Source organism: Protopterus annectens, chromosome 1.part2, assembly GCF_019279795.1.
Source record: "Protopterus annectens isolate FY-2018-M chromosome 1.part2, PAN1.0, whole genome shotgun sequence".
NCBI lineage: Eukaryota > Metazoa > Chordata > Ceratodontiformes > Protopteridae > Protopterus > Protopterus annectens.
The window spans coordinates 110,684,620-110,712,134 of NC_056727.1; the positions used below are offsets into that span (position 1 = coordinate 110,684,620).

The 27,515-nt window shown below is 40.4% G+C and overlaps 1 protein-coding gene across 1 annotated transcript in view; it reads right to left on the reverse strand.

Moving 5' to 3' along the window:
* The window catches only part of PSME4 (proteasome activator subunit 4), a 2,990,260-nt gene that overhangs the window by 2,733,000 nt on the left and 229,745 nt on the right, over positions 1-27,515 (reverse strand). The window contains exon 3 of the mRNA XM_044055122.1: positions 7,847-7,963. Coding sequence (XP_043911057.1) covers positions 7,847-7,963 — 117 coding nt within the window. The remainder of the gene's footprint in view (positions 1-7,846; positions 7,964-27,515) is intronic.

The window sequence follows — 27,515 nt, forward strand, 5'->3', positions numbered from 1 at the left end:
GGCGGAAATGAGCCAGTCGTCTAGGTATGAAAACACCTGAATCCTTGAAGTCGCAAGTGAGCTGTGACAACTGCCATGCACTTTGTGAACACTCTGGGGGCTGTAGAGAGTCCGAAGGGCAGTACTCTGAACTGGTAGTAACTGGCCCCCGCAGGTAAGCACATAAATCTTCTTGATGGCCTGTCCAACTTTATGTGGTAGTACGCATCTTGAAGATCTATAGAGCACGTCCAATCATGTTTTTACAAAAGTGGGAGGATACACTGTATAGTGACCATCCTGAATTTTTGTACTCTTACAAACTTGTTCAATACACTGAGATCCAAAATTGGTCTCCAGTCCCAGGTTTTCTTTGGCACCAAAAATAGTCTTGAGTAGAATCCGGATCCTATCTGGTCTGGAGGGACTATTTGGATGACTCTTTTTCTTAGCAGCTTTTGTATCTCTAGTGCTGGTTGTTCCCTTTGACTGGGTGGAACGTCGGGAAGATTTTTTGAAGGGATGGGACGAAGATCGAAGGGGATATGATAACCTCTGATTATGATCCTTTGTACCCAAGAATCAGTGGTGATGGTTAGCCAGGTAGAAGTGTACAAGGAGAAACGTCCCCCAACCACCTCCAGAGGAAAGGAGTTGGGCCGCTCTTCAGGAGCGCTGGTAGGATTGGCCAGGGAAAGAATCCCTGTAACCCTGGTTACAAGGTCCCCCTCTGCCCCAAAAGGAGCATCTTCCCTGTGAGTTTCCCCCTCTGCCTATGGGGGAGAACTCGGCCTGTGTGTCACGGAAAGGACCCTGAGATTTCTTGAACCATATCTTCCCACTCTTTTGGTTTTGGGAGAAAGCACGTTGAGGGGAAGAATAACGGACACCTACGGCAGAAAGGGTCTTCCCGTCTTGTTCACATGTGGCCAGTGTGCTTTTAACTTTGGGCCCAAACAACGAGGAGGGCTGAATGGGGGCATTAAGAAAGGAAGACTTAAAAGGTTCCGCGAAGTTGCACAAGTGCATCCAAGCGTGTCGTCTCAAGACTGCAGCTGAACCCGCCGCTCTAGCTGCTCCTTCTGATGCGTGAGATATCGCATAGAGGAGTTAGATATAGACTCAATGGTGGCCAGCTGAGAGGCCACTTTGTCACAGACCTCATCAGACACTGCACCAGCCAAGGTTTCAGAGAGCTCAGAAACCAGATCCCTTTGAAGCCTGGTAAAATGTGCCATATAATTCAGGGACCTGAAAGCAAAGGTCGCTGAAGCAAAAGTGCACTTCCCTATTCTGTCCAGGACCCGGGACTCTGTTAGGCAGATGGACAGTCTGGCTTTCTTCTTCTGCCAAATCCTTTTTTGTTGCGGCCGCCACCACCAAAGCATTTACAGGAAGACCTTTGGACCAATGGGGATCTGAAGCAGGAGGGGACAAGATCTTATCTGGCCTCCGGGGAATAGCTTCAACAGTATCAGGGGCCTTCCAAGCACGCTGCACAATGAACTTGACAAGTTCATCGGCAGGTGGAGTAACCCAGGAGGTAGGGGGCCGGGCGTGAAAAGCCTGCAGGAACACACATTCCTCTGGGGTCGGATTAGAGGGCTGCCAGTCACCTCTCTGTTTCAGGATTTCAAGGATATCGCCAAGGATACCTCAGAGGGTGACAGAGGGGATCCTTCCCCCTCATTGAAGTCTGTGTCTTCGGTGAGAGACTCCTCTGTGGAGTTCATGTGCTTCCTCTTATACAAACTTTTCCGGTGGACCTCCTCGGCAGGAGAAGCTGGGGAAGACAACGGAAAAGGGGATTCCTGACGGAATATGCCCTGAGGCCCTTGCACTCGGTGTCCGCTAGGTGCGACTTGTGAAACCAGTGTACCAGAGGAGGGTGGAGGTATAGACAGTCCAGTATCGCCAGCAGCAGCGAAAGCCTTTTTCATCAGTAGGAAGGCTGGTCCACCCGGAGAGGAGTGTATGTCAAGGACAGGGGACACTCCTCCCCTAAGTGGCTCAGCCTGCCAACTCGGAGTCCCTGGATGGCTGTGGAGCAGCAAGCTATGCATATCACAGCTGACATCCTGGGTCGTAGCAAAACTTTCCTGCCACAAAGGTAACTGCGGTTCCTTAGTGAGATCCATAAAGGGAACCGCAGAAAGTGAAGACTGTACCATATCCATGGACTTCAAAGGCAATGAAGGAGGAGAATAAGAAGGTGTCTTTGGAGATGGGTGATCACCTCCCAAGCAAGGATAGTTCCTGGGGGGTGGAATACCTCTGGCCAAGAATGCCTGGTCCACAAGATGCAACACATCATGTTCAGAAAGACTTCTAGTGGACCTCACAGAGACTGAAGGAGAAACAGGCCTGTCCACAAAAGAGGCAGACTCGGTGCCCATCTCATCTGATCGCACAGAGGACAATGGTGCCGAGAAAGACTGAACTACTGCAGTCTGCACCGAGGAAGTCATTGGTGCCGAAGTCATTGTCTGCACCGACACAGGGATCGGTGCAGAAGTGGTTGTCGGTGCCAAAACTGGAACCGCCAAACCTGGAGTCAGTAATAAAGGCCTCTGTTCCGAGGAAGATCTCGGAGCCGATGTGGTCAAGGTCTGCGCTGACTGAACAGCCGGTGCTGATACAGTGGTAAAGGTCTGAACTGATGAGCCCCTCGGTGCCGATATGTAGAAGGCTGCAGGAGAGGACAGAGCCGAAATCACTAATGGAGCCGAACGTCTGGGCACCGAAAGCACTGGGGCTGAGAAAGCTCCGGAACCGAAATTTTAGCCTTTTTAGATTTTGGTTGGTGAGAGTCCCCCAGCCAGGGACGAAGGAAAGGATTTAGTCTTAGTAGAAACATCCATTTTCTTATGGGCTTTAGGAGGGGTTGAGACCTCTGACCCAGAAATAGCCTCTGAAAAGGGAGATTTTAGAAGTCCCTTCAGTATCCGCTTATTTTTCCTTTCTAACAAAGTTCTATTAAAAAAGTTTTCACATATAGTACAACGTGGTTCAACAGATAAGTGGGAAGCTCCCATACAATAAACACAAAGAGTGTGCATCAGAAGTAGGCAGTTTGTGCCCACAAACAGAGCACAGCTTAAACCCTGGACTACCATTTTTATCTGCCATATTAATAAATAGAAAAGTACCAACAATGGTACAAGAGAGTACCCGAAGGTATGAAAAAGAAAAGGAAAGGGATTACCAATGATGGTAAGAAGAAATTACCTCGCAGTAAAAAGGGTAAGTAAAGGACAGAAAAACCTGAGAAAATTATGAACGCTAGATGCGATAGGGCAAGAGACAATAAACTTGACACGACTGGAAGGCAACGCGGCAAATGAAATCTGAGGTAACAGGAAGAGGGGAATTGTGGGTAAGAGTTTAGGACGAGAGTTTGAAACTGACACGAGCTTGGAAAATGGCCGGCTCGGTTCCGAGCTCGGAACCGATACCCATACGTAAGGAATGAACGAGGATTAACAATATCAGATATAATTTTCTTGATTTATTTATTAACTGGGCAAGTCCATTGGGCACAAGTGTCTCTTTTTAGCGAAGAAATGGGAGTACTGGCTGCATAAATGAATGAGTCTGTATGACCAAGTAAAATTCACAAGGAAAGTAAACAGAGATTAAGGGAATCAAACCCTGGACTACAGGAAGCAGTTCATTAAAAACTCATAAAAGCTGCAGTGGTGCAGCGGTAGCATTGTCGCCTGACAGCAAGAGGTTCTCCTGTTCGATTCTTGGCTGGAGCGCCTTCTGTCTGGAGTCTGCATGTCCTCCCCACGGTCGAGTGGCATTTGAAAGACATGTGTGAATGGGTGTGCCTTTGTTGAAGGTTGGACGTCAAGCTGACACCTTAAAAATCTACTGCCAATCATTAGCGGATCGGAGTTACGCTGTGGCAACCCTAACCGGGAAAAGCCGAAAGAAGAACAACCACCTATAATACTATAACTAACAAAGGGAAAGCTTGAAAGTTTTTCTACAACTAACTAAGATCCCATGGAGATACAGATTATTTTAATGGGGGGGGGGGGTTAAAAGATTACCTCTCACACATACTTTTAGCAGCTATCCCTAAAGAAACTGTGTAGATTATCAAACAGTTGTCGGTTACCCTTAGAAACAGCAGAGTCAAGATGACCCTCCAACATAGCTGTGTCAAACTCCCTTGTCTCTATACTGTGCCTCTAATTTTAAGAATTTGGTGAAGTTGTACACAGTATTATACCATGTGGTAGCTTCTGACATCTTGCACCCATAGTTTTCTAAAGTAAATCTTCTGAAGTTGCTCATGCCCTAGCATAATCTATTCTAAGAATGCCCTGCCAGGATTAAACTGCACTTTTAGCAGAAGGCTAAACAGTGAGACAGTCATCTTGACAATCTGTTAAGTTACAGGCAAGCCTTTCTTTTCCTGGAGAAAAAGTAGAGTTGTGTAAGCTGCGCTTCCCCGTAGCAGCACATGTTTGAATGCCTCACTGCTGAAATAGTCTTTAGGCTATACGGAATGTTTTCCTGCCCAGGAAACAACAACCAGACAGCGTCACAAAGCTTTGCCCCCCCCCACAACATGCATACCTTCACTCGGACTACTGAAAGACTTGTGATTTTTTTTCTTTGGAGTTAGCCAGAATGAAGACTTCTTCAGGACTTTCTTGCCTATATGGCGAGAGAGAGAAAGAGAAAATAGCCTAATAATCCTGAACTAAAAAAGAAAACAACAATAACAAAAAATATATATACAGTACAAGCAACAAGTGTAGGGGATGCAGGATGGGTGTGGTTACTGCAGCTGGGATGAGTTTGAACATCTACTGTTAAAGGTAAGTGCAACTTATCAAACTGCACTATGTTCATCATTCTCACTGCTGCAGAAGCCATTATGCTACAAGGGTTGATTACCAAAGTCTATCCAACCTGGGAGGAGAAGGATATGGAGTCAGGAGCCCCTGGAAAATGGTTCTAGCAAAATTCACTCTGGACTTGGAAAAGGAATCTAGTTTATAATGCTTTGTAAAGGTATGTATAAAGGACCATGTATCTGCCTCTGGAATGGGTCTAGAGCCCCTTTTCCAGTACGCCATTGACAGACAGGAATCTGGTAGAATATGTCTTGATACTGCCTGGAATGGATTTTCCATGGGAGTAATAAAAAGCAATAGCTGAGGATAACCACCTGAAAATTGTTGGTTTAGACACAGGATGCCCCATTTTTTGTCCCTTGATAGGAAATAAATAGCTGACATGCTTTTCTGAAAGACTTCGTTCTGTCAGGATAGTACCTGAACTGCCTTATGCAAATCCAGAGTACACAGGATCCTTTCTCCTTGTTTTTTCAGTTCTGGGTAGAAAACTGGTAGACTGACGGCTTGATTCATAGTAACCTCTGAAACCACTCTGGACATAAAAGAAGGATTTGATCTTAAGGCGTCCCTATCTCTGTGGAATCAGAAGTAAGGTTCACCTATCATGACAGCTTACAACTCAGACACTTTTCTTGTAGATGTCAGAACAATGAGAAGTAGAATTTTCCAAAGTCATGGACTTGAAATAAGCTGGATGAGCAGGTTCAAAAGGTGACAGTCAATGTCTCCAGCACAAAGTTGAGATTCCAGGGAGGTGGAACCTGTTTATAAGGTCCCAAGTGTAAAACTCCTTTCAGAAACTGTTTTACCACAAACAGAAAAAAAACAGGAGGATCCCTGTGCAGACATGCTAATATGACTGCAATATGAGGAACAAGAGTGGACATTCTCTTTTGTCCTAAAGTAAAGACTAATTTGGAGATCATGCAAAATGTCATTCTCCACCTCCTCCTTTCAAGAACATAAAGGAGATTACGCAAGCTGGGGCTCAGACATCATTATCAAAAATCTGGAAGAAACAAGAGTACCATGGCTTAGACAGCTCCAGACTGCCTAGAAAGTGAGATGGTAAGGCAAGGTGTCATGGGTTCTACTGCAATCTCTCAAACAGGGCCACATATATATCCTGATTGATGCCAGTGATCACTTCCTCTTAGGGGAGAGGGGAATGTTTTGGAAACTGCCACTGTAGCCTCACTCACCTACAAAAATTCTAAGAACTACGGCTTAAAATCAGCTAGGTTTTACATTGGGAATACAGTACTGCTGATGAAATTTTGATTAGGAAGAAGGCACTGACTAAGTTGAGCTTAATTCAAATGTTAAAACTTAATCTTATAGTGACCTTTCATGAAGATCTAAATTTGAGAAAATGTTTAACAGTGCATTTAGTACATGGAAAGTCAAAAAGTACAGTAATATGTTAAACTAAGAGGTCTCCATGTGTTCTGGAAATTATATATTTACTTACAAAACAAAAATTAAAATGCAGCTTCATCCAAAGTCACAACAAATGAAGCAGGCTGCAATTCACTCAACAGAAAATGTATTATTGTTTCACAAATAGTACAGATATAAATCACAGTTTTGACTTGCAATATTTCATTAAATTATGTAGACATTTTAAAAGCTTTCCTGTCCAGTGTTATTATTTTTAAAGGATAAGGACAAAATAAAGAAAAATGTGTGCTATACACAATTAGGGAAAACAAAAATGTAAATTTAAAAACAAAAACAAACAAAAGGTGAATGCACAACGGCTCTAAATTCACTTTAAAAAAATACAGCTCTTCAAGAAAATACCTATGGATGACACCTATATACATAAGTATTATAAACCTTGTAAGAAAACCTCCCAACTATAAAATTAGCTAAGGTAAATGTCATTGTCAATAATCCACATAAAATAATGAATGCAACCTACTTCCATTTAAAGCAAACAGTCCAAAAAGCAACACTCAAAGCTGGCAAACAAGAAAGTAACACCAAAATTAATCTTTATTCGCCACAAGTAAGCGCTTTTGTCTGGTGAGCATCACCAGACTTATTCAGACAAAATAAACCATACAACATTGAAGTTATATACCCACCAAAATAGAATCAATTAATCAATTTAAAAGAACACATTGCAATCAATTAAATGTTTTAAATTATTGTTTTAAACAGACACAGCCCTAAAAAGGAAGACAATTTCTCTAATAGACTAGAAAACAACAAATAAATACATTCCATTCAGTCACATTCAAAGTGTATAGAAGACAGCAACATGTAAGAACAAATTAAAAAATACTGAATAAAAAACTTTCTAAAAATATATAATTATTTCAGAAAAAATACATTAAATATATCCACATTAATATATATACTAAAACCTTATTATTATATACATTTAATAAATAATTACATACTTTCATCTATCAAAGACTTAATTTAAGCCTACTAGAAATGGATATTGCATCATTAAGTCCTGGTGGAGAATAAGCATTTAAAAAGACTTGCCACCAGGCTTCCTTCTGTTAAAGATGCAATTTCCAAGGTCCCCCCTAGCTTCACACTTCACCTGTTGAATTGCTAAAACTTGAAAATTATGCTCTGGAAACATCCTTAAATGTCTATATAATGCAGTTTTTGCATCTTGCTGTCAAATTTCATAAATATGTTCATAAATACGTTCTGCAACCTTGCGTTGGGTCCTCCCAATATAAAAAGCTGGACACTGACAAACTATGGCATAAACTACTGCATAAGTTTGACAGTTATGTTTTCCCTTTACCACAATTTTTTTACCACCAATTCTAATAATAGACGCTCTCAAATATGCTTACATTGGTGGCACATGCCACAAGCTGCCCTTAGCCTCAATTACTAGGGGCTTGTCTAGTAAACTCTTAAAATTCATACCCTTCTGAAATACAAAATTGGGATGATCTCCAAAGGTGTCCAACATAGCCTGTTTAAAGCAAATTTGTCAAGTTACATGAAGTACTTACTTTGGAAACCAATTCAATCCAAGATGCTCTGTTTTCGAGTACAATATGCTCTCCACCATGTCATAGAGGGGTCTCCATGGTAACTGTAAATCAGCTCTTGAAAGCAGCTCTTTCTTCCTAATAAAAATAAGTTAAATGTGAAGATATTTTTTTCACACATCACCAATGTTATTAAGGCATTTAGTTTTTAATCAATGCAAATCAAACAGTAAGTTAACCTTAGGGAATAAAAATCAGCAAGGGTACTACTACACAACTGAAAGAAAATGTTTCATCACAAAATAAGACAAATGCACAAAGATGTAAAAGATCACCAGGGGTGGAGACAAGCAGAGTGGTGCAACAGCTCATAAGAGGGAGCAGCTAAACTCAACTTACAGCTCATGGCTAAGAACTCATTTAAAATATTTTGTCCTATTTTGACCTTCACAAAGAGACCAGTCACCAGTGCAGCCTCCCAGGGCTCTGTGCTAGGCCCACCTCTCTTTGGCATCTACTTCTTGGATGTCAAAGCCAATGTCCAGGAGAGAAGCCAGGGCAATCCCTGGCGAAAAGTTATGGTTTCTCATCCAGTCTTCCAGGTTGTGCAAATTTCTGCCAGGGATTGCCCTGGCTTCTCTTCTGGATGTGGGCAGTCCTTACTAGAAAAACCTTGGGCACAGACATCATCTCTCAACTAGTGTTATATTTGGATTTAATGGTTAGGCTTGTAAAGACCCTCAGGTCAATAGCCTAGTAACATAATATGAATCTATGTCAAAGGCCTCTGACTAACCAGTTTAGCAGATTATTGCAAACTGGGAGCAGTCATTGAATCCCTGCAAGATGAGAACACCCTTCAGGGAGGTCCAACTCAAAAATGCTTGGTACCACAGCCATGGCTTAAAACTCAATAACAGGTAATGCATTACAGTACCCTTTGAGAAGTCTGCCCCCCCAAGATACCTACGTCATCAATAAAATACCTTTAGTCAGGGATCTAGTAACACATGTAGACTGTAACCTAGCCTTCAAACAAGCATCCAAGGTACTTGGAAAATCCTTTTTTGTTGCTCAACTTACAAGCAAAGACATGGGCTCTAGGTCCAGAGAGGTCAACATACCACTGTATGCAGCCTTCATCAGAGCCATCATAGAGTATAATGCCCCCCCCCCCCCGGTTTGTATCTAACCAGATACATGCAGCAACTCAGCATTCACACAGGTTTCTTACAAAAAGAAAACATTGTGTTTACTCCCTGTAATTCAGCTGACCATCTCAAAGCCCCATCTCTTTTCTCTGTATCATACGGATTTCAGAGGAATGATCTTTGTCTGGCATACAAAGCATACCTGGACCTTGCTTTGATGAACTTTATGCACATCTGCAAAACAAACAACATCAGAAATACTAGATTAAGAGATTTAAAAGTTGCTTGCAAAATAAATAGGACATGTTGGAGAGAGAGATATGTTTCTGAAAGAATTTCCCATTCTCTGGAACAGGATCCGATCCATGTGAAGCAGAGTTCCTCCCTATCCCTATTTAATTGAAACTTGGACCAATGGATGGGTAATCAGAAATTCACCTCTGGTCTGGCACATAGCTATGTCACTGATGGGCAGAGGCAATCAGTAAATCACCCCCTATATAAAATCAAACTTGTGGGTCTCATTTGAGTTGCCTGGCCAGGCTTATAAGGGCCCTAGTGGTCGTTAGCTTAGTATACACCTATGAACCTAGATAAGGGTTGATTCTACAGCAGTGATGCCTACAATCAACATACATACATGCATGTATATTTATGCATGACCCTAAGAGGGAAAATAATTGGTTTGTTGAAAGACTGCAGTGTGAGTGTGTGTGTGTAGAACTACCGGAGTGCACTTTTTGTCAAATGCTGCAAATGTGAAATGGAAGAAGATGGGTTGAGAAAGGTAAGTGTGGGTTTGTTATGTTAAAGCTGAAACTTTCAAACATACCAAAAGTTTCATTATTAGAAGGTAGAAGTGTGTGTGTGTGTGTGTGTGTGTGTGTGTGTGTGTGTGTGTGTGTGTGTGTGTGTGTGTGTGTGTGTGTGTGTGGTAGGCTTGGCGCAACAGCTTGGTAAAGGGGCAATATGTGGTGTTTTTCTCTGAGTGCCTTGTATAGTGGTACTGTTACTGAAAGATTTTTTTCTAAGATAAAGGTCTAAGGTTAGGGTTACCATGCCCCCCCTAAAACAGCAAAAAGCATGCAAAAACTTTAAATCTCTGCTTTCATCTCAGTGAGACAAAAGATTAAAGTTTTTGCATGCTAATTCCTGGTCTTAACTCTTTGGTGTCTAGCTGTTTTAGGGTTTTTTTCTTTCTTTGGTCTTGGCTTACCACTATCGGATATTGTGCCTTGGTACCATGCCCACCTGCTCGCTTCAGTAGTGTATGCCAACACTAACCTGCTCCTAACCATATACTCTACCTTAGAAAAATCCTTTTTGTAATACTGAGTATTGAGACAAGCAGCCCTAAGATACAACAACCATCCAGCTTCACAAAGCTCTGACTTTCCCCAACACCTACAGTCTGACTGCTGATTCACTGTTGATACAAGGGGCAGGCCCAGAGTGCTGACAATTTCGGGGCTTTCTTGCCCACACAGACAGAAATGGTACTTATCTTGAACCTCTAAAGAGAGAAACAGTGACAAATAACTATATCCCAACAACTATCTACCTACAGAATTAAGGTGATGGAGGATGCGTGCAATTCTGCAGCAGTGAGGAATTTGAACATCTACTGTGTTGGGTAAGTTCAATTTACATATTTTTACTATGTTCATCACTCTAAATGCTGCAGTTTCGTCTGGCTAGATGGGTTGATTACAAAAGCTTATCCAACCTAGGAGAAGGAAGGATAAGGGTCCAGGAGTCCCCAAAGAATGGTCCTAGTAAAGTCAATTCTGGACCTGGAAAAGGAATCCTGTTTGTAATAGTACTTAAAGACTACCACGTTGCTGCCTCTAGAATGTTTCTAGAGACCACCCTTTTCTTGTACATCATTGTAGAAGCAAAAGCTCTTGTAGAATATGCCTTGATACTGTCTGGAACAGATATGCCATGCTAGGAATAACAAAAATAGCCAAGAATAACCATCTCAAAATGGTAAGTTTTAACATAGGTTGTCCTTTCTTTGTCCCATCATTTCCAGAAAAAAATTCACCATTTCCTGGGTAAGAAATGCCTTTTACTGAGAAGTGTCCAGAAGTTATCCCAGAAACACAATCCTGTGTAACTGAGTCAAGGAGGATTTTTGAACATTCACCTGGAACCAGAATGGCGAGAAGAGAAGAAACACATGTTCAGGACTATCTGTGAAAAGACTCTGCAAATTTAAGTATGCTGACTGAATAAGGAAATATGTGAAAGCCTTGTAGTCAGCAATGAGCTATCTTTTGAGTAAGACACTCTTGTTAACACCCTTGCAACTGCAGATAACTCAAATGGCAACACAGACAACTGAGAATATAATCTAGACACACACAGTCTGAGAAATTTATTGAAGCCTGTGGCTATGGGGATAAGCATACTTTATAGTTATCTTACCATAAAACTCAAAAACTCAAAACAGGGATGATAGGCAACAGACAATGAAGGGTCAAGATTTTGAATTTTGTAACTTTCACAAACAGGTTCAGAAAGGAAAGACCTAAAACTGGTCTCCATGAAAGCTTTTATTTTGTAACCAGAAACATTCTGGAGTAGAAACCTTTCCCTTTGCTCTACAGACACTGGTTCTAGGACTCCTACAATAAACAAGTGTTGAAGAACCACAGGAAAAAACTCTTTGGTTTGAAAGGTGAGAAGGAATTGCCCTGAAAGGAGTTATAGGAATCCAGTGCAAACTGTAACTCTCTTGAACCACTTTATCACCCAAGAATCTGATGCAATTTGTTGCTAAACACGAATACTGACAGCCCGTATTTGGGACAGATTTAGAGATAAAGGGGTGGGGGTGGAATGCTGGCCCTACCACTCAATCTTTAAGCACAAGAAATCTGGACTAAGAAATAATGATGGGACAAAGCCCCAAAATGAGTGACACATTTTAAGTATTGCTCTTATAAACTTAGAATACTGCTAGAATTATAGGTTTTGCATTAGCATTAATTTTCTGAAGGAAATTAAGTCTAAACCTCAAATGGATGTCACTACTTAGTGGAATCAATATTTGCTGAATTGCAAGAAAACCACACATTTTAAAAGGAAAAGGCAAAAATCTGGACATGCTGTGAAAATCTGGGCAGGTGAGGTATGCTGCTGGTACAGACATTCTAAAAGATTAGACTATTTCTGAAAAAGCTCCCCTTTTTTTGTTGCTCCCCTCCAGCAATCTCTTTTTTGTTCCCCGTTTGCCTGGATGCGGCAGCCTTTTAAAGAGAGTAGAAGATCTGAAAACTTTCAATGGGAGACTTGAACAAAACATCCTGATATAAAAGTAGAGTTTAAAATCTGACTACTGCAGTAGCAGAATTTTAAAAGTGTGGAAGTAATCTTAGACACAATCATAAACACTCTTCAAAGCATGCTTAGATATTTAACATAGATAAGAAATATGACTCCGACAGGAACTACTTCTGAAGGAAATGTGGCAGCGTATTCCCTCAAACAGTCTACACAACTAAGAATAAACTTCCACACGAGTGCTTGGTAGTTAAGAATTCTGTATGCCGAAGTGAAAGAACAGAAAATTATTTTACCAAATCTGTCAATAACTGAACTTCTTTATCCACAGGAAAAATTTTAGTACTGACCAAATCTGTTTCCAGCTAGCAAAGAGGATGAAATGGCAGCTGGGTCAGATCACTGATGGGAAAACAAGCATTTGTTAGTTTGAGGTACTTTTATAAAGTCTATCTGCTTTTTGGAGGACTGAAGATTAAAAGCCAGTTATTATAGGCAGCGTTTAACACATTCTCCAAAGCTGGCAAAATAGGAGGGGCAGGTATCGTATATGTGGCATATCCACTTGCAACATATTGCAGTGTCCTCTCAGTTCCGGAGTAACATTCACCTGTTCCCACAAAAATACATCATCTTTCCTGGGAAACAGTTTCTGAAAAAGAAACCTCCTCCAAGGGAGCTGGAGAGTACCAACTTTCCTCAGAATCAGAGTTTTAGGCTTGGGAATCACCAGAAGAAACCCTGTTTGTGTCAATGGTAGAATCTTCTGACACACTTTCTTTGGGAAGTTCTTTCATGAGATTGCACTCTAGTAAAGATTTCTGAGTTCCAGGATCAACAACTTGTAATAACTTCCTAGGTAAGTTAAGGAAATCATCTTTACGAACAGACACCATGTACACAGATGAGCAATGTCTAACCATTTTTTCTTTAAAGAGACCTCCCTGGAAGAAGACCAACTTGGGAATGGCACTTAATCCTTGGCAAGAAGTCTCTGTCCCCAGCAGCCCAAAAAGAACCACCCAGACCGAAGATGATGGATCTCCCACATTCAGATCAGACACTGGAGCAGCTGCAGAAGGCATGGCTGACCCTCTGTCTATGGTCGCAAAAAAGAATACACCAGAAAAACACAGAGTTCAAAATGAATTGTTTGAGGAACAATGGTCGGCCACTGCAGTCACTCACTAATGGCTGAGATACAGTCTGAGCCTGAGGTGAGAGCAAGGGCACATTAATGAGTTTCTTCCCCCACTGTACCTAAAAGGAAAACTCACCAGCAAGCCCAGAGTAAATGTCCATGCTATGAAGCCTGCCTGCCACCTAAGCATTGCTGGAATGAGTAAGTTGGAAGGCAAGCTGTCAGACAAGTATTCACAAGTAGCAAACACACTTTCACTTCCCCCACAGTCCCTTTCAAAAGTACAACACGTATAGAACACTAAAAACCCTATCAGAGTTCAAATTCTCTTTTCTGAAGAGCCCCGAAAGAAAGTAATTAAAGTTAAGTTGTCAGAAAGTGTACACAAGCATTGAACTTAAAATTATTTTTTGTACCCTGCAAAGTACTTCTTGATCATTAAAACTTGCAGACAACTAAAAGTTCTCAAAAGCAGCACACTTTTGGACTTCCAAAATGACTGCACATTAAGCAACAGCTCAATTCTAACTCTCCCAGTGTGAAAACAAAAATTGAGGAAAGAAAGCCAGTGGACTTGTATTTCTGCATAACTTTCAGAAACTGGCTAGTAAGTGCACTGCCTGGATGTCAGGAAAAATGAAATACAGAGGACCTGAAAGAAAATCAGCTGCTACAAAAGGTGCGGAAAAACACTGACTGGGAAGAGTACTGCAGCTGTTCAGCAAAAAGTAGTGCAAGCTCCAGACATGACTTCCAGTAACCTAAAGGAAAGTATAAGACAGCTGCACACAGACCTGATTAAAATAAATGAAACACTGATGCAGTATGTCAACTCAAATAACAAAAGGCTGGAAAAAACAGAAGTTTTAAACAGATAATCAGATTAGGTGATATAACTGCAAAAATCAGAGGCTGAAATGAAGAAAAGGCTGGCTGAATAGGAGACTGCTCAAGAAGGGACGTTTCAAAAAATAGGACAAAGCATGTAGGGAAAACCTGAGATTTTCTGCTGTACCAAAGAAGATGGAAGGAACAGACTGTATTAATTTTATGAAGGCACAAATAAGCAACTGGACTGGTGGTATTCCACAGCGGGAGTTCTTAATTTAAACAGCACATTGTGTGTATGTTCCAAACTTGTCTATGATAAATCAACCTACACCTTTAACAGTAAAGATGCAATCCTACCAGCAGAAGGAGTTGATTCTGACAAAACTGTGGCAGAAAGACAAAGTAAAGGTGGGAGACAGCAGAGTGTTTGTGGAGAATGATTACTCACTGTACACCAGGCAGAAGAGGAGTAAATTTATTCCGCTATTTAAGGAACGTCGAGAAGCAGGTGTGAGATTCAAACTGCTGTACCCAGCTATCTTCAAAATATTCTTTCCTGGAGGGACAAAATCATTTTTGATGCAGTACATGCTAAGGAGGAAATACAAAAGTTTGTCAAACAAAAAGTGTCCTGTGAAACAGAAGATTCTGCTTCTTGTTCTTAAAGGCCACAGAGAGACTGTGCCAGTGAAACCTTTTCCAATGTTTCAACAGGAAAATGCTTGAGAGAAGTAAAAAAGCACAAGAGCTGACTAGAACAATCAAGAGTACGTTGAAAGTGAAGCAGAGACAGGATCTGCAAGATGGAGATGTACAGGAATAAAAACAGTAACTTGGAAATTGACAAATGTGGGATTACAAAGCAATAATTATATTTGAGAAACATGACAGATTAAGCAAATCTGGAAATATTGGACTTTTTTGACTTTGTTACAATTCTAGGGGACTCTAAATCATATGCCCTACTTCATGTCATTAATGTTTGTAAAAAATACTTGGGAGAGGGAAGAGGAAGGAGAAAGTTAACTGTAAGTAAACCAAATTTTTTTCATAAAAGTAGTATTTTTATAGTGCCTGCCATAAAGTAAAGATTTCTCAGGTATTTTAAGTGTAATGGGGATGCTTATGTAAACAGGTGCTCTTGGTTCTTTTTCCCCCTTCCCTCTCTCTCCTGTTCAGTTTTAAGAAATGCAGGCACTGCAATGTAAAAAAAAAAAAAAAAAAAAAAAGGAAAACTGACATACTTTTTCTGATTCTTGCATAGGGGATGACATTTAAGGCCCTTGGCTTGATCTAAGTTTTAAGAGAAAGCAAGTAAATGAAAAAGAACATTGAAATTATAAAGCTTTTTTAGCAAATAAATGTGCGTATGCTTAGTATCAACTCTGTATCTGGTCCTCATGTCTCTGTGGAGACAATCTGATAACGAGAACTACCTAGGAGATCATGTTTTCTGAAAGCATTCAAGTGTTTTCTCAGCTGGGAGAGCTATACGGATAAAACAAAACCAGACAGCACTTAGGAGAAGCACAGGTTGTACCATGCGTCCTAACATGGACAACCTTTCTTTTTGGTTAACCCAAGTCAGTAACTGTGGTTGTCAGTTTGGGACACGTTCTTATTAGGATGGGGAACTTCAATATTTGAAGATGCACACAGTTTTGTGTGTTAGTACTAAATTAACAGGTTTTAGGATGGGTATTGGGGTGTTTTTTTTTTTGAGGGCTTCCAATAAAACAAAACGTTCTGTAAAATTTGACAGAGGTTCAAATGAATATTACAAGAAAAGTACAGTTGTGTACCTACCATAAATGTAGATGTTCGAGTGTATTCACTGTTGCAGTCATTACTCTTGGGTTATCCTGCTGGCAGGCTACCCTCAGTCGGCCAGAATTCCAAAGTCTAGGTCCAGCGTCGGTTGCTGTCGCCTCTTCCCTGATGTCAGTGCGTCAGGGGTATAAAAGATGCAGCCGACGCCATTTTCTTCAGTTTTTCTTGCCCCAGATGTCAGGTGCCCCCAAATTGGAAGGCTGAAAAAATATACCAATAAAAATACATGCACAAAAATAACATTCCCTTTATCTACAAGCAAATACACCAAAAAGGTTGTATATGATAGAGAAATACAGAAAAGTCCCAGCAAGGAGAAGGGGGGTGGAGGGTGGATAACCTGGACTGCAACAGTGAATACACTCGAACATCTACATTTATGGTAGGTACACAACTGTACTATGTTCATCTTGTTTCACTGTTGCAGTCATTACTCTTGGGTTGAATCCCAAAGCTGAGGATGGGTGGCTGGGCTAAATAGTATTAGGAGAGGCTATGAGGCCTGCAGAACTGCAGTGGCAAAGCCTGCTCTGGACTTAGAGTAAAGAGGTAAGTGGTAGTGCTTTGTGAAAGTGTGCACTGAACTCCAAGTTGCAGCACCTAAGATATCTTTGGTTGGCACTCCTCTGAGGAAGGCCGCTGAAGTGCTGCTGCTGCTGCTCTGGTGGAATGAGGCCTAATGCCCTTAGGCACTGATTTGTCATGTTGAAAATAGCAGAAACGGATGCAATGGCCTATCCATTTTGAAATAGTCTGTTTTGAGATAGCCTTTCCTTGTGATCCTGCAGCATATGACACTAAAAGTTGCTCAGTTTTTCTAAAAGCTTTATTTCTGTCCAAGTAGAAACGTAACTGCCTGTGTATGTCCAAAGAATGCAGCATTTTCTCACCCTTGTTCTGTGGATTTGGATAAAAGGTAGGCAAGTGAATGGTTTGGTTGAGGGCCACACTGGATACCACCTTAGGCATGAATGTAGGTTTTGTCCTCAGAGAAACCCTGTCTGGATGAAAAATGATATAAGGTTCCACAGCCATGAGTGCTTGTAACTCCGAGAATCGCCTTGCAGAGGTTATTGCTAGGGGTAGAGCTGTTTTCCAGGATAAAAAAAATTATATCTGCTGTTGAAGCTGGCTCGAAAGGAGGCAGTGTGAGTTTTTCCAAAATATAATTTAGGTCCCAGGCCGGAATTGGTGCTCTCCTTGGAGGCCTAATGTTTTTGGCCCCTCTGAAGTACTGCCTTATTAAAGGATGAGAAAAGATAGGTGGTTCCGTATTGTAATGGGCTGAAATGGCAGAGGCATGAATCTTAATTGATGAGAAAGAAAGGCCTTTGTTCAGCATCTCAGTTAGGTATTGTAAAATCTGAGGTATATTTGGTACACATGTGTCAATGCCTTGTCCCTGGTTCTAAGCACGGAATCTCTTCCATTTTTCTGCATAAGATTTTCTGGTACTGGGCCTCCTGGCCTCCAAGATAACATCCATAACAGCTTTTGAAAGAGGAATGTTCTGAATGGTTACATTATCCGCCATGCTGCCAGACAAGGTCCTGAGTTGGCTGTGCAGGATCTGATTGTTTTGTTGGGTCAGCAAATGAGAGGTTTGAGGCAATATCCATGCTGGACCTTGAGACAAGCTCTTTAGGACTGGGTACCAGTGCTGGCGTGGCCAGTCTGGTGCAATCAGTATCATTTTTGGCTTCTCTTGTCTGACCTTTAGGCGTACCCTGGGAAGGGGAGGCATTGGAGGAAAGGCATATACTGTTAGATTTTTCCAGCTGAAGGATAGGGCGTCCACTTTTCATGCTTGCTTGTGATAAATCCTTGTGCAAAATCTCTGCAATTGGCAGTTGTGAGGGGAGGCAAATAGATCTATGTCTGGGCATCCCCATTTCCTTATTATTATGCTAAAGACTTGTGGATCCAGTTTCCATTCATGGGGATCCATGAGATTATTGCTTAATTCGTCTGCCAGAGTATTTGTTTTTCCTGGCAGGAACTGTGCTTGCAGGTGAATTTGAAAAGCCAATGCTGTGTCCCATAAGGTCATTGCTTGTCTGCAGAGAGGGTAGGAATGTGTACCTCCCTGTTTGTTTATGTACCACATGACCGTAGTGTTGTCTGTCTTTATCAGTAGTTGTCCTGGATGAAGCAGGTCCTTGAAAGCTGTCAGGGCATTTTGAAAGGCTAGCATCTCTTTCTGATTGATGTGAAGATGCATCTGGTTTGCAGGCCATGTGCCCCGAATACATTTTCCTACCATATGGGCCCCCCAGACATAATCTGATGCATCCGTTGTCAGTGTCTGTCAGGCTGTGGGGTACACTGAATGGCAGACCCTTGTTGTGGTGACAGGCTTCTGCCCACCATCGAAACTCCTGTTGCAGGCAGGGAATGAGTGCAATTACTGTCTCCAGGCTGTGGCAATGCTGAGTCCAAACACTTTTTAGATACCATTGTAGTTTCCTCATATGCAGTCTGGCATATGGAATTAGTAGAATGCAGGATGCCATGAAACCCAGGGCCTGCAGGATTTTCCTTGCAGATAAGTGGGTCTTTGTTGCCAATTTCTTGAAGTAAGAAGTCAGTTGCTTTTGTTCGTCTGGCGTGAGATAAGCCATCTTGGCAGTTGTATTTAAGCTTGCACCCAGGAATATTATCTCTTGAGAGGGCACTAGTTTTGATTTCTCTTCATTTACTGTGTACCCTAGGCCAGTTAGTAATCTTTTTACAAACGCCAGATGCTTTAGAAGAATGTCTTTGTTCTCTGCTTGAATTAGGCAGTCGTCCAAGTAGGGATATATCTGAATTCCTCTTTGTCTGCAAAATGCAATTACTGGTGCCAGGCACTTTGTGAAGACCCTGGGCACAGTAGATAAGCCAAAGGGCAGTGCAGAGAATTGGTAATGCATTGAGCCAGCTATGAATCTGAGGTATCTTCTGCAAGATTGTCTGATTGGGACATGCAGGTATGTCTCTTTTAGGTCCAAAGTTACGAGCCAAGCCTTCTTGCCTAGCATGGGCAGTAGCTGCTGTAGAGTCAACATCTTGAATTTTGGAACTTCCAGAAATGTATTTAGTATAGACAGATCCAGTATTGGCCTCCATGTTCTGTCCTTCCTGGGTACTAGGAAAAGTCTGGAGTAAAATCCTTGCCCCTGCTCTTGTTGTGGTACTTGCTGAATGGCCCTCATGTCCATGAGGGCTGTAATTAGTTTTTGCGCCTCTGCCCATTGATTGTGTGGCAGGTCTGGCATACCTTTTGACCTTGGTAGAGTGTGAAAATGGAACCTGTAGCCTTGGGACACTATGTTCAGGACCCATTTGTCTTGGGTAATCATCTGCCAATTTGATGAAAAAAGCGCTAGTTTTCCCCCTAAGGGGGCTGCCAAAAGAAAAGTGCTTGGATCTGGCAGAGGAAAGTCATTGGGACTGTTTCCTGTAAGGCTGTGATTTGTCTTCTCCACTTTTGGAGGTAGGAGAACCCCATTGTTTAGGCCTGTATGAGTCTTGGGGCTGAGATCTGCCTCTGGGACGCCTGTATCTGCCTCTTTGTGGTCTGTCGGACACTGGAAAGGACCAATTTTTAGAAGGTCAGTTCCTGCTAAACCTGGGTGGCTGTACCTGTAAGAAATCCTTGACTGTCTGCATGGAGTTTGCTTTATCCTCCATTTCTTTCAAAACCTCTTCTGCTTTAGTACCACACAAAGTATCATGCTGCAATGGTGCATCTAATAATTTTGCTTTAACATGATCAGGCAGATTATGTTCCTTTAACGAACATGCCTTCTAATAACAGAACCTGTGACAGCGGCCCTGCATGAGGCCTCCAGTGAATCATAACCACATTGCAAAGTATACTTTCCTACTTGTTCAGCTGCATGCAATAAATCCTGCAATTCCTTGTTCTCTGAAGATTCAGTATTTGTCAACAATTTCTGTTTAAGCAGTGACATTAAATATTGCTGATATTTAAGCATATGAAACTGACAATTTAAAGCCCTTACAGCCAAGGTAGCAGAAGTGAATACTTTTTCCCCCATCTGTCTAGAGACCTAGAATCCCTATCAGAGGGGACAGGGTTTTTTTGCAGTGGAGGCTTTAACCCCTTTGGGACCCTGAGATATAGTTTCTGGATCAGCAGCAGTGTTTTTATATAGGAATTTATGAGAATCCGGAACCCTGTAGTATCTGTCTGGCTTAGCAGGTGCAGGGGGTAAAGAGTCAGGGGACAGGCCAGACTCTGAAAATACATCTACAATGTCTAAAACAGGTGGAATAGCAAGGGGTCTGTGCTGAGGAAGTAGCAGAAAGTCTCTGAGCCTTTTCTTAGATTCAGAATAATCTTGGCTCTCCCAGTGGAAATGCTCCCTCATGGTATGCAGGGTTTCCCCAAAAGAATAATCCTCTGGAGGAGAGGCTGAAGGAATGGATTCTTCATCAGAATCCTCATAGGGAAGCATGGAATAATCCTGTTCAGAAGAGGAATCAGAGGAAATAGAAACCTGATCAGAAGAATAATACTCTGTCTCTTGCCTAGGCCTCTTATCAGGTGGGGGATGGGAGCCTCTGATCAAAGTAATTAGGTCTTCAGCCATTTTGAGCATCTGTTTTTTAGGCATGGTAGACTGAGTAGGAGAATGCTGTACTTGTTTCTTTGTCTTTAGAGCTGATTTAGTCTTTGAAGCTGAAGATGGCTTAATATATAGTTGTGCAGGTCTGAAGACACCCTCAGAAGCCGATGCCTGCTCAGCGGCTCCGGACCCATCTGAGGGAATGATTTCCAAGTGTCCAATACCTTGAGTATCCAGAGGCCCAGTCGGCTCCATGTGGGAGTTGGAAGCGGCCGGTGGCTCTGAGGTAGCGGGCGCCAAGGGCTGCGATAGCGCCTCACTGAAAACCGGTGAACCAGCGACTGGCCTAGCAGAGGCCTTGTCATCGGTTTTGGACCTTGGATGCCTATCCTTTTCCTTGTCCTTGCGTTTTTTTGTAAACTCCGGTTGTCGGCTGGTCCGACGGCATTATATAATTAAATCTTCGGCCAAAGTAATGAAAAGCAAAATCAAACTGACGCTTAATAGTGCGTTGGTTAAATCTAGCACAAAACCGACAGCTAGCAACGTTGTGATCAGGGCCTAGGCAAGGGATACAGTAAGAGTGAAAATCCTTATGAGGTATTTGCTTCCCACAAGAAATACAATTGTTAACTTTTTCTGACATCGGTCTGGAGCAAGAAAAAGTTTCAACGGGTACTTCGCTTTAATGAAGACTTTGGTTCTGAAATTCGGATTTGAAAATCTCAGGAGTCGGCCGACCGGCACTTGCGAACTGCTTTTGCTTCGGGCACCGCGTGGCAAGAAAGACTGAAGAAAATGGCGTCAGCATCTTTTATACCCCTGGCGCACTGACGTCAGGGAAGAGGCGACAGCAACCGACTCCAGACCTAGACTTTGGAATTCTGGCAAACTGAGGGTAGCCTGCCAGCAGGATAACCCAAGAGTAATGACTGCAACAGTGAAACACGATGAACATCAACTATAAAAAAAAATAAACCTGCCAAACAGTGTATGCACATAACACAAAAGCTGGAACTAGACACTTAAAAAAGCTGTTACACATAAAACAGTGGGAATAACTTAACGCAACAATATTTTCTGTAATATCTTTAAATGTCTATGGTGTCATAGATAAATACAAAAAAGAAAAGAGTAGTGAACTATATTAAAAACGTAGAGTGCAAAATAGCTATGCTACAAGAGACACATTTGTAAAGAGCTGAACATGTGAATTTAATAAAGAAAGGTTTTCAGGATGGTTACTCAGTGGAATTTCTGGAACAAAGGAGAGGAGAAGTACTGATATTAACTGCAAGAGGAGCTCCAATTATGATAGAAGAGGACAAAAAAGATAATAATAGTAGATCTATAGTACTAACAGGCTACTGGCAAGGGACGAGGATTACATTGGTATGTATTTATAGTCCACCTAAAATTGCTATAATGGAGCTTAAGAAAATTCTGGGAGAAACAATCAGCTATCGGCAAGGAATATTACTTATAGGCAGGGGCTGGAATTTGGTATGCAGCAGTGAAGCTGTGTCTAAGGGTCCAGAAGGAAAAATATAACAAAGGAGGGTAGATGTGTGAAGAAAGTTATGAAAACATTTGGCACAGAAGTTGTGACTCCAGTACTAGGAGTTCGGAGTGAGTTTACATATTATTCCCCAAGATACAAAAACTGGGCTAAGCTTGACAGAATTTACATTCACAGGAATATCGTGATACACACCCAATAACTACTTCAGATCATGAGCCAATAATAACTAAAATAAAAACACTGGGTAATGACATAAAAAATTAGATACTGGCACTTTCCCACCTATCTGCTGAAAAAAGAGGAATGTAAAGAAAGAACAGTCAAAATTAATCAGGAGCTATTAGAGAAGGCAGACATTTCTTCTGAAAATATAGCTAGGGAGTGGGATAAAAGTAAAGTGGAGTTTTGAAATAGGGTGGAAATAAAAGAGAGAGATATGGTTAAGAATTATTTAGAGGGACTGACAACTGTTAAAGTAATGCACAGTAGGGGGAATCTCACAGAACAAGAACAGCAGCAACTGCAGAATGCTAAACAGAAAATAAGGGATTACACTGATAATATGCATGAGTTTAGAAAGATTACCATTAAGCAGCTGTTTTTTAATAAATTTGCTGCACAAAAACTTTCAGCATGATTCAGGCAACAGAAAGTAAAAAGTGCTGTTGTCAAACTTAGGGAGCCTACAACAAGGAAGATAACAAGAGATCCTATACAGGTATTGGATATATTTAGGAAATTCTATGAAAGTCTGTATAAAGCAGAGAAATATGGAAATTAAGAAAAGGTACAAATGGAAATGTTTATGGAAGAATTAAATATGCCAAGGTTAGAGGTAGACAAGGCTTGATTACTAACAGGATAGGAGAAGAAGAAATAAAAATGGTGATATATAACCAATCCGCAAGAAAGTCCCCAGGAATAGTTGGTATTCCTATGGAAGTTTGGAAGATAGGAGGGAAAAATGATAAAGATCTGGAAGGTTTTGCTCAACAGTTTTTTAAGAGGAGGAGAAGTACCAACATCCTGGAAGAAAGCAGTGGTAGCTGTAATACCTAAAAAAGGTACAGACCCATCAGATCCAGCTTCATACAGGCCCATTTCAATACTAAGCCAGGATTATAAAGTGCTTATGTCTATAGTAACTAAAAGAAAGGCAAAAGCGAAGCCAAAATTGATAGATATGGATAAATGTGGTTTTGTGGAGGGGAGCAAATATATGACAACATTAACAGAAAAATGACAATCCAGAGGGAAGTGTTGTTGGTGGGTTTTGATGCAGAGAAAGCAAAGCATTTGACAGAGTAAGGTGAGACTTTATGAGCAAGGCAATGAAAGCATTTGCATTCCCTGCTACAATTATAAAGTTGATTAGGGGGATATAAGAGGGATCAGAGGTGAAGCTTCAAGTGGGTAGGTTCCTCTCTGATAATTTCTGCTTGAGCAGAGGAACCAGGCAAGGGTGTCCTCTTTACCCTTTGTTATTTGCATTATATTTAGAACCACAGGCAAAGAAAATAAGGGAGTCAGAAATTCAAGGATATCGTTGTTATGGTAGTCAGGAAAAGCTGACTATTTGAAGATGATATCTGATACTTGATAAAACCAGAAAAGGTCATATCGGTGCTGTGGAACATTATGAGACAGTTTCAAACCTTTTTGGGACACAAAATTAATGAAGCTAAATCAAAGGCAACAGCTGTAAATTATGTACCCACGCACGAACTGATTCAGCAACATCCATATTTATGGGGCCATGATAAAATGAAGTACTTAGCAGTACGGATTAAAAATGATTCCAGTGTGGCAGCCAAGGGTATGTGGGAAGAGACTAACAAATAATAATACAAAATCTGAGAAACTGGAAGTTTTGTTATATTCATATGGCTAGTAAGATGCAAGTAGTTAAAATGTGTTTAGTCCCTTTAGTCTTATTCACAGGTCAGGCATATTTTATCAACCTGAGGAGAAGTTGTGGATAGCAATTAATAAAGAGCTGAAGGATTTTATCTGGGAGGGGAAGACAGCAAGAGTCAAGTGGAATAAGCCGATTCTTCTAATAGAACAAGGTGGAGTTGGATTACCCGATTTGAAGGAGTAGCAGCTCAGAGCTACACATTTAAGGCTCCTATACATAGCACAAGCAGAAACCTATAATTCAAAGTGGAAACGTTTGATGATAATGAAACGGAGGGAAGCTCAAGAAAGGACAGACTGGTATGCTGGATGCAAATCTTTAAAGAGAATAATAATCAAACAGAATATTATATTCATAAAGTACCAGAAGGTATTCTAAGAACTAAGCCAACACGGGAATGGAGAAAGGAGATTCTACAGACAGAGATGACTGCAATTAGGGATACAAACAGGCAAGAGGGGGATGGAGTTTATTGGAGAAAACTGGCAAAGGAACCAAGGTATTGGGAGCAAATAACTACAGAAGGAAAGGTAATACAATGGGAAGATGCCAAGCATTTATTTGGACTGCAGGTTAGAGATTGCCTTCCCTTATAATGATTGATATCAAGAGTACAGACAAACATAAATAAATACAGGGTCCTAAACGAAAGACCAGCACTGGTACAGTTTCTAGTACAATCTAGAAACAAAGCTGCTGTTAAAAAGGAATAATTAGTACAGCATATAAAATATTGCATGATCACTACAAGAATCAATAAGAGGAGGTTAGAAAGGATTGGAGAAATAGATTGGATAAGCAATTCACAAAGAAACAGTGAGGGATATATGTGTCTCCCAAATATGCACCAAAATCTAGAAGATTTAGGATTTTTGTTTGGAAATTTTTACATAGATCTTTTAATACCCCAAGAAGACTTCAGAGAATTTTTCCTCAGGTAGACAGCAAATGGTAGAGGTGTGATGGGGAAGAAAGAGGTAATTCGGAACATATTTCCTGGACGTGTAATGAGTTGGCAAACTTTAAAGATTCCTTGCAGACTACTCTGTCAGAGATGCTTACTGAGGAAATTGGTGTACCTAGGGAAATGATAAGGTCTTGCTAAGTCTATTTATGGTGGCTGCCAAAAAAATCAGTTACTAGAAAATGGAAATCAAAGTCTAAACCAACTGTACTAGAAGTAGTGAATAAAGTAATACAGCTAAAGCAACTGAAAATGGGATCTTTAAAAAAGGGCAGGAGCAAATCACATAGAAAAAATAGGAATTGTGGGAAGAATACATACAGGGGTGAAATGAAGTTTAAAAGAAGGCAGGACTGATGGGCAATTACTGGGTAGATTATAAGTGATATATAATGTTTGCAACTAAAATTAAGCCAATATGGTTTGTGATGTATAATGTTTGCAGCTAAGATTATATCAATACAGTTTGTTTTCATTTATATAAATGTATGACTAACTTATCACTTATGACATAGACAAATATGTTTGCTTTTTTTTTAAACAAGAAACAGTACACAAATCACGCCAGCCGAAGTAGAACAAATGTAGCCTTTTACTTGTAAGCGCTTTCATGCATACAAATACATGCACTTCTTCAGACAAATACAAAAATATATTAAAACACTTATATAGGCTTTGAGTACCCAGCTGACCTATTTTGTGAACAATAATCAAATTAATTAATTATTCAATTAAGTCAGGGTAAAACAAAACAACTTCAGTAAAAACAGTACATACAAAAACTAACTGCCCAGAGCTGCAAAAGTCTTAGATTACATATGTATTTTTAACCAACTACCAAAAATTCTACATTATAAAATTTGAAAATAAACATAAAAATAAACATGGAAATAAGCAAATTTATCAAAAGAATTATGTATAAATATATGTGAATCTATTTGTATGTTTTATAACTACTAAAATACTTTGCAAAACCATTCTAAAATGCACCATGGAAAGTATTACTTATATATTGATGCTGCTTTCCAAAAATGGAATTATCTTAACTGTAAGTATTTTACTAATGCATAATCCTAAATGTCAAATGCAGTCATTTCTAATAATTTGTCTAGTAAATACAAAATTCCATGAATCTTGTGTTGTACACACCAATGAATAAATAGAAAAAAGGGGAAAAAACCATATATATTACATAATCATGGATTTTACTAAAATATAATATGATTTATCTATTCAAGGCTTTCATGTTAAGAAGACATTTTATGGAACACAAATCATTAATTCCTGGGAATGTGTATGCGTTTGTTTTCAATTGCCAGAGGAGTTCATGTTCCTGTAGTTTTAAACACCATGCCCCTCCTCTGGGATTTCTTTGAACTTTTTCAACAACATTAAATAAAAAACTATGTGTCTGATTTTCACTAATGTGCTTAGCTAACGCATTCGACAGATTTTGTTTGGATATGGCATAAAGATGCTCATATATGCGTGTTTTTAATGCACGTTCTGTCTTTCCGAAATAATATGCGGCGCAGTCTTTACATTTAGCAAGGTAAACCACGCCTTGACTTTCACAGTTAAACTTGTCATTAATGTGGTATTTTATACCACGAACTGTGAAGGTGGACCCAATCTGTATGTGTTTGCAATATTTGCAACAACCACATAATACATAATTCACATATATTTATACATAATTCTTTTGATAAATTTGCTTATTTCCATGTTTATTTTTATGTTTATTTTCAAATTTTATAATGTAGAATTTTTGGTAGTTGGTTAAAAATACATATGTAATCTAAGACTTTTGCAGCTCTGGGCAGTTAGTTTTTGTATGTACTGTTTTTACTGAAGTTGTTTTGTTTTACCCTGACTTAATTGAATAATTAATTAATTTGATTATTGTTCACAAAATAGGTCAGCTGGGTACTCAAAGCCTATATAAGTGTTTTAATATATTTTTGTATTTGTCTGAAGAAGTGCATGTATTTGTATGCATGAAAGCGCTTACAAGTAAAAGGCTACATTTGTTCTACTTCGGCTGGCGTGATTTGTGACCTGTTCCTCTCCTTGTGTGTTTTTTTATCAAGTTTATTTAGTCTTTGTTTCTAAACAAGAAACAGTACACAACCCCCAATACTAAAAAATAAGCCTTGTAAAAAAAAATAGCGGTCCCCGAGAGATAACTTAGAATATTGAAAAAATACCATTTTATATATCATAATATTCAATTAACTTCTCTGCTACTAACTCCAACTGATTCCCTTCTTAGGCTCCTGTTCATGGTTATAAATAATCTATTCTCAAACTCTCTAACAAACACAATAGCTTCTTCTTTTCCTACTCCCACCATCTACTTCTTACACTTTCCAAGTTGGCCCCCCATTACTAAAAGCTCCTGTCTACTACCCCCCCCCCCCGTATGTGTTACTTCCACAAAATCCGCAAAACAGCTCTATTGCTTTGCTTTA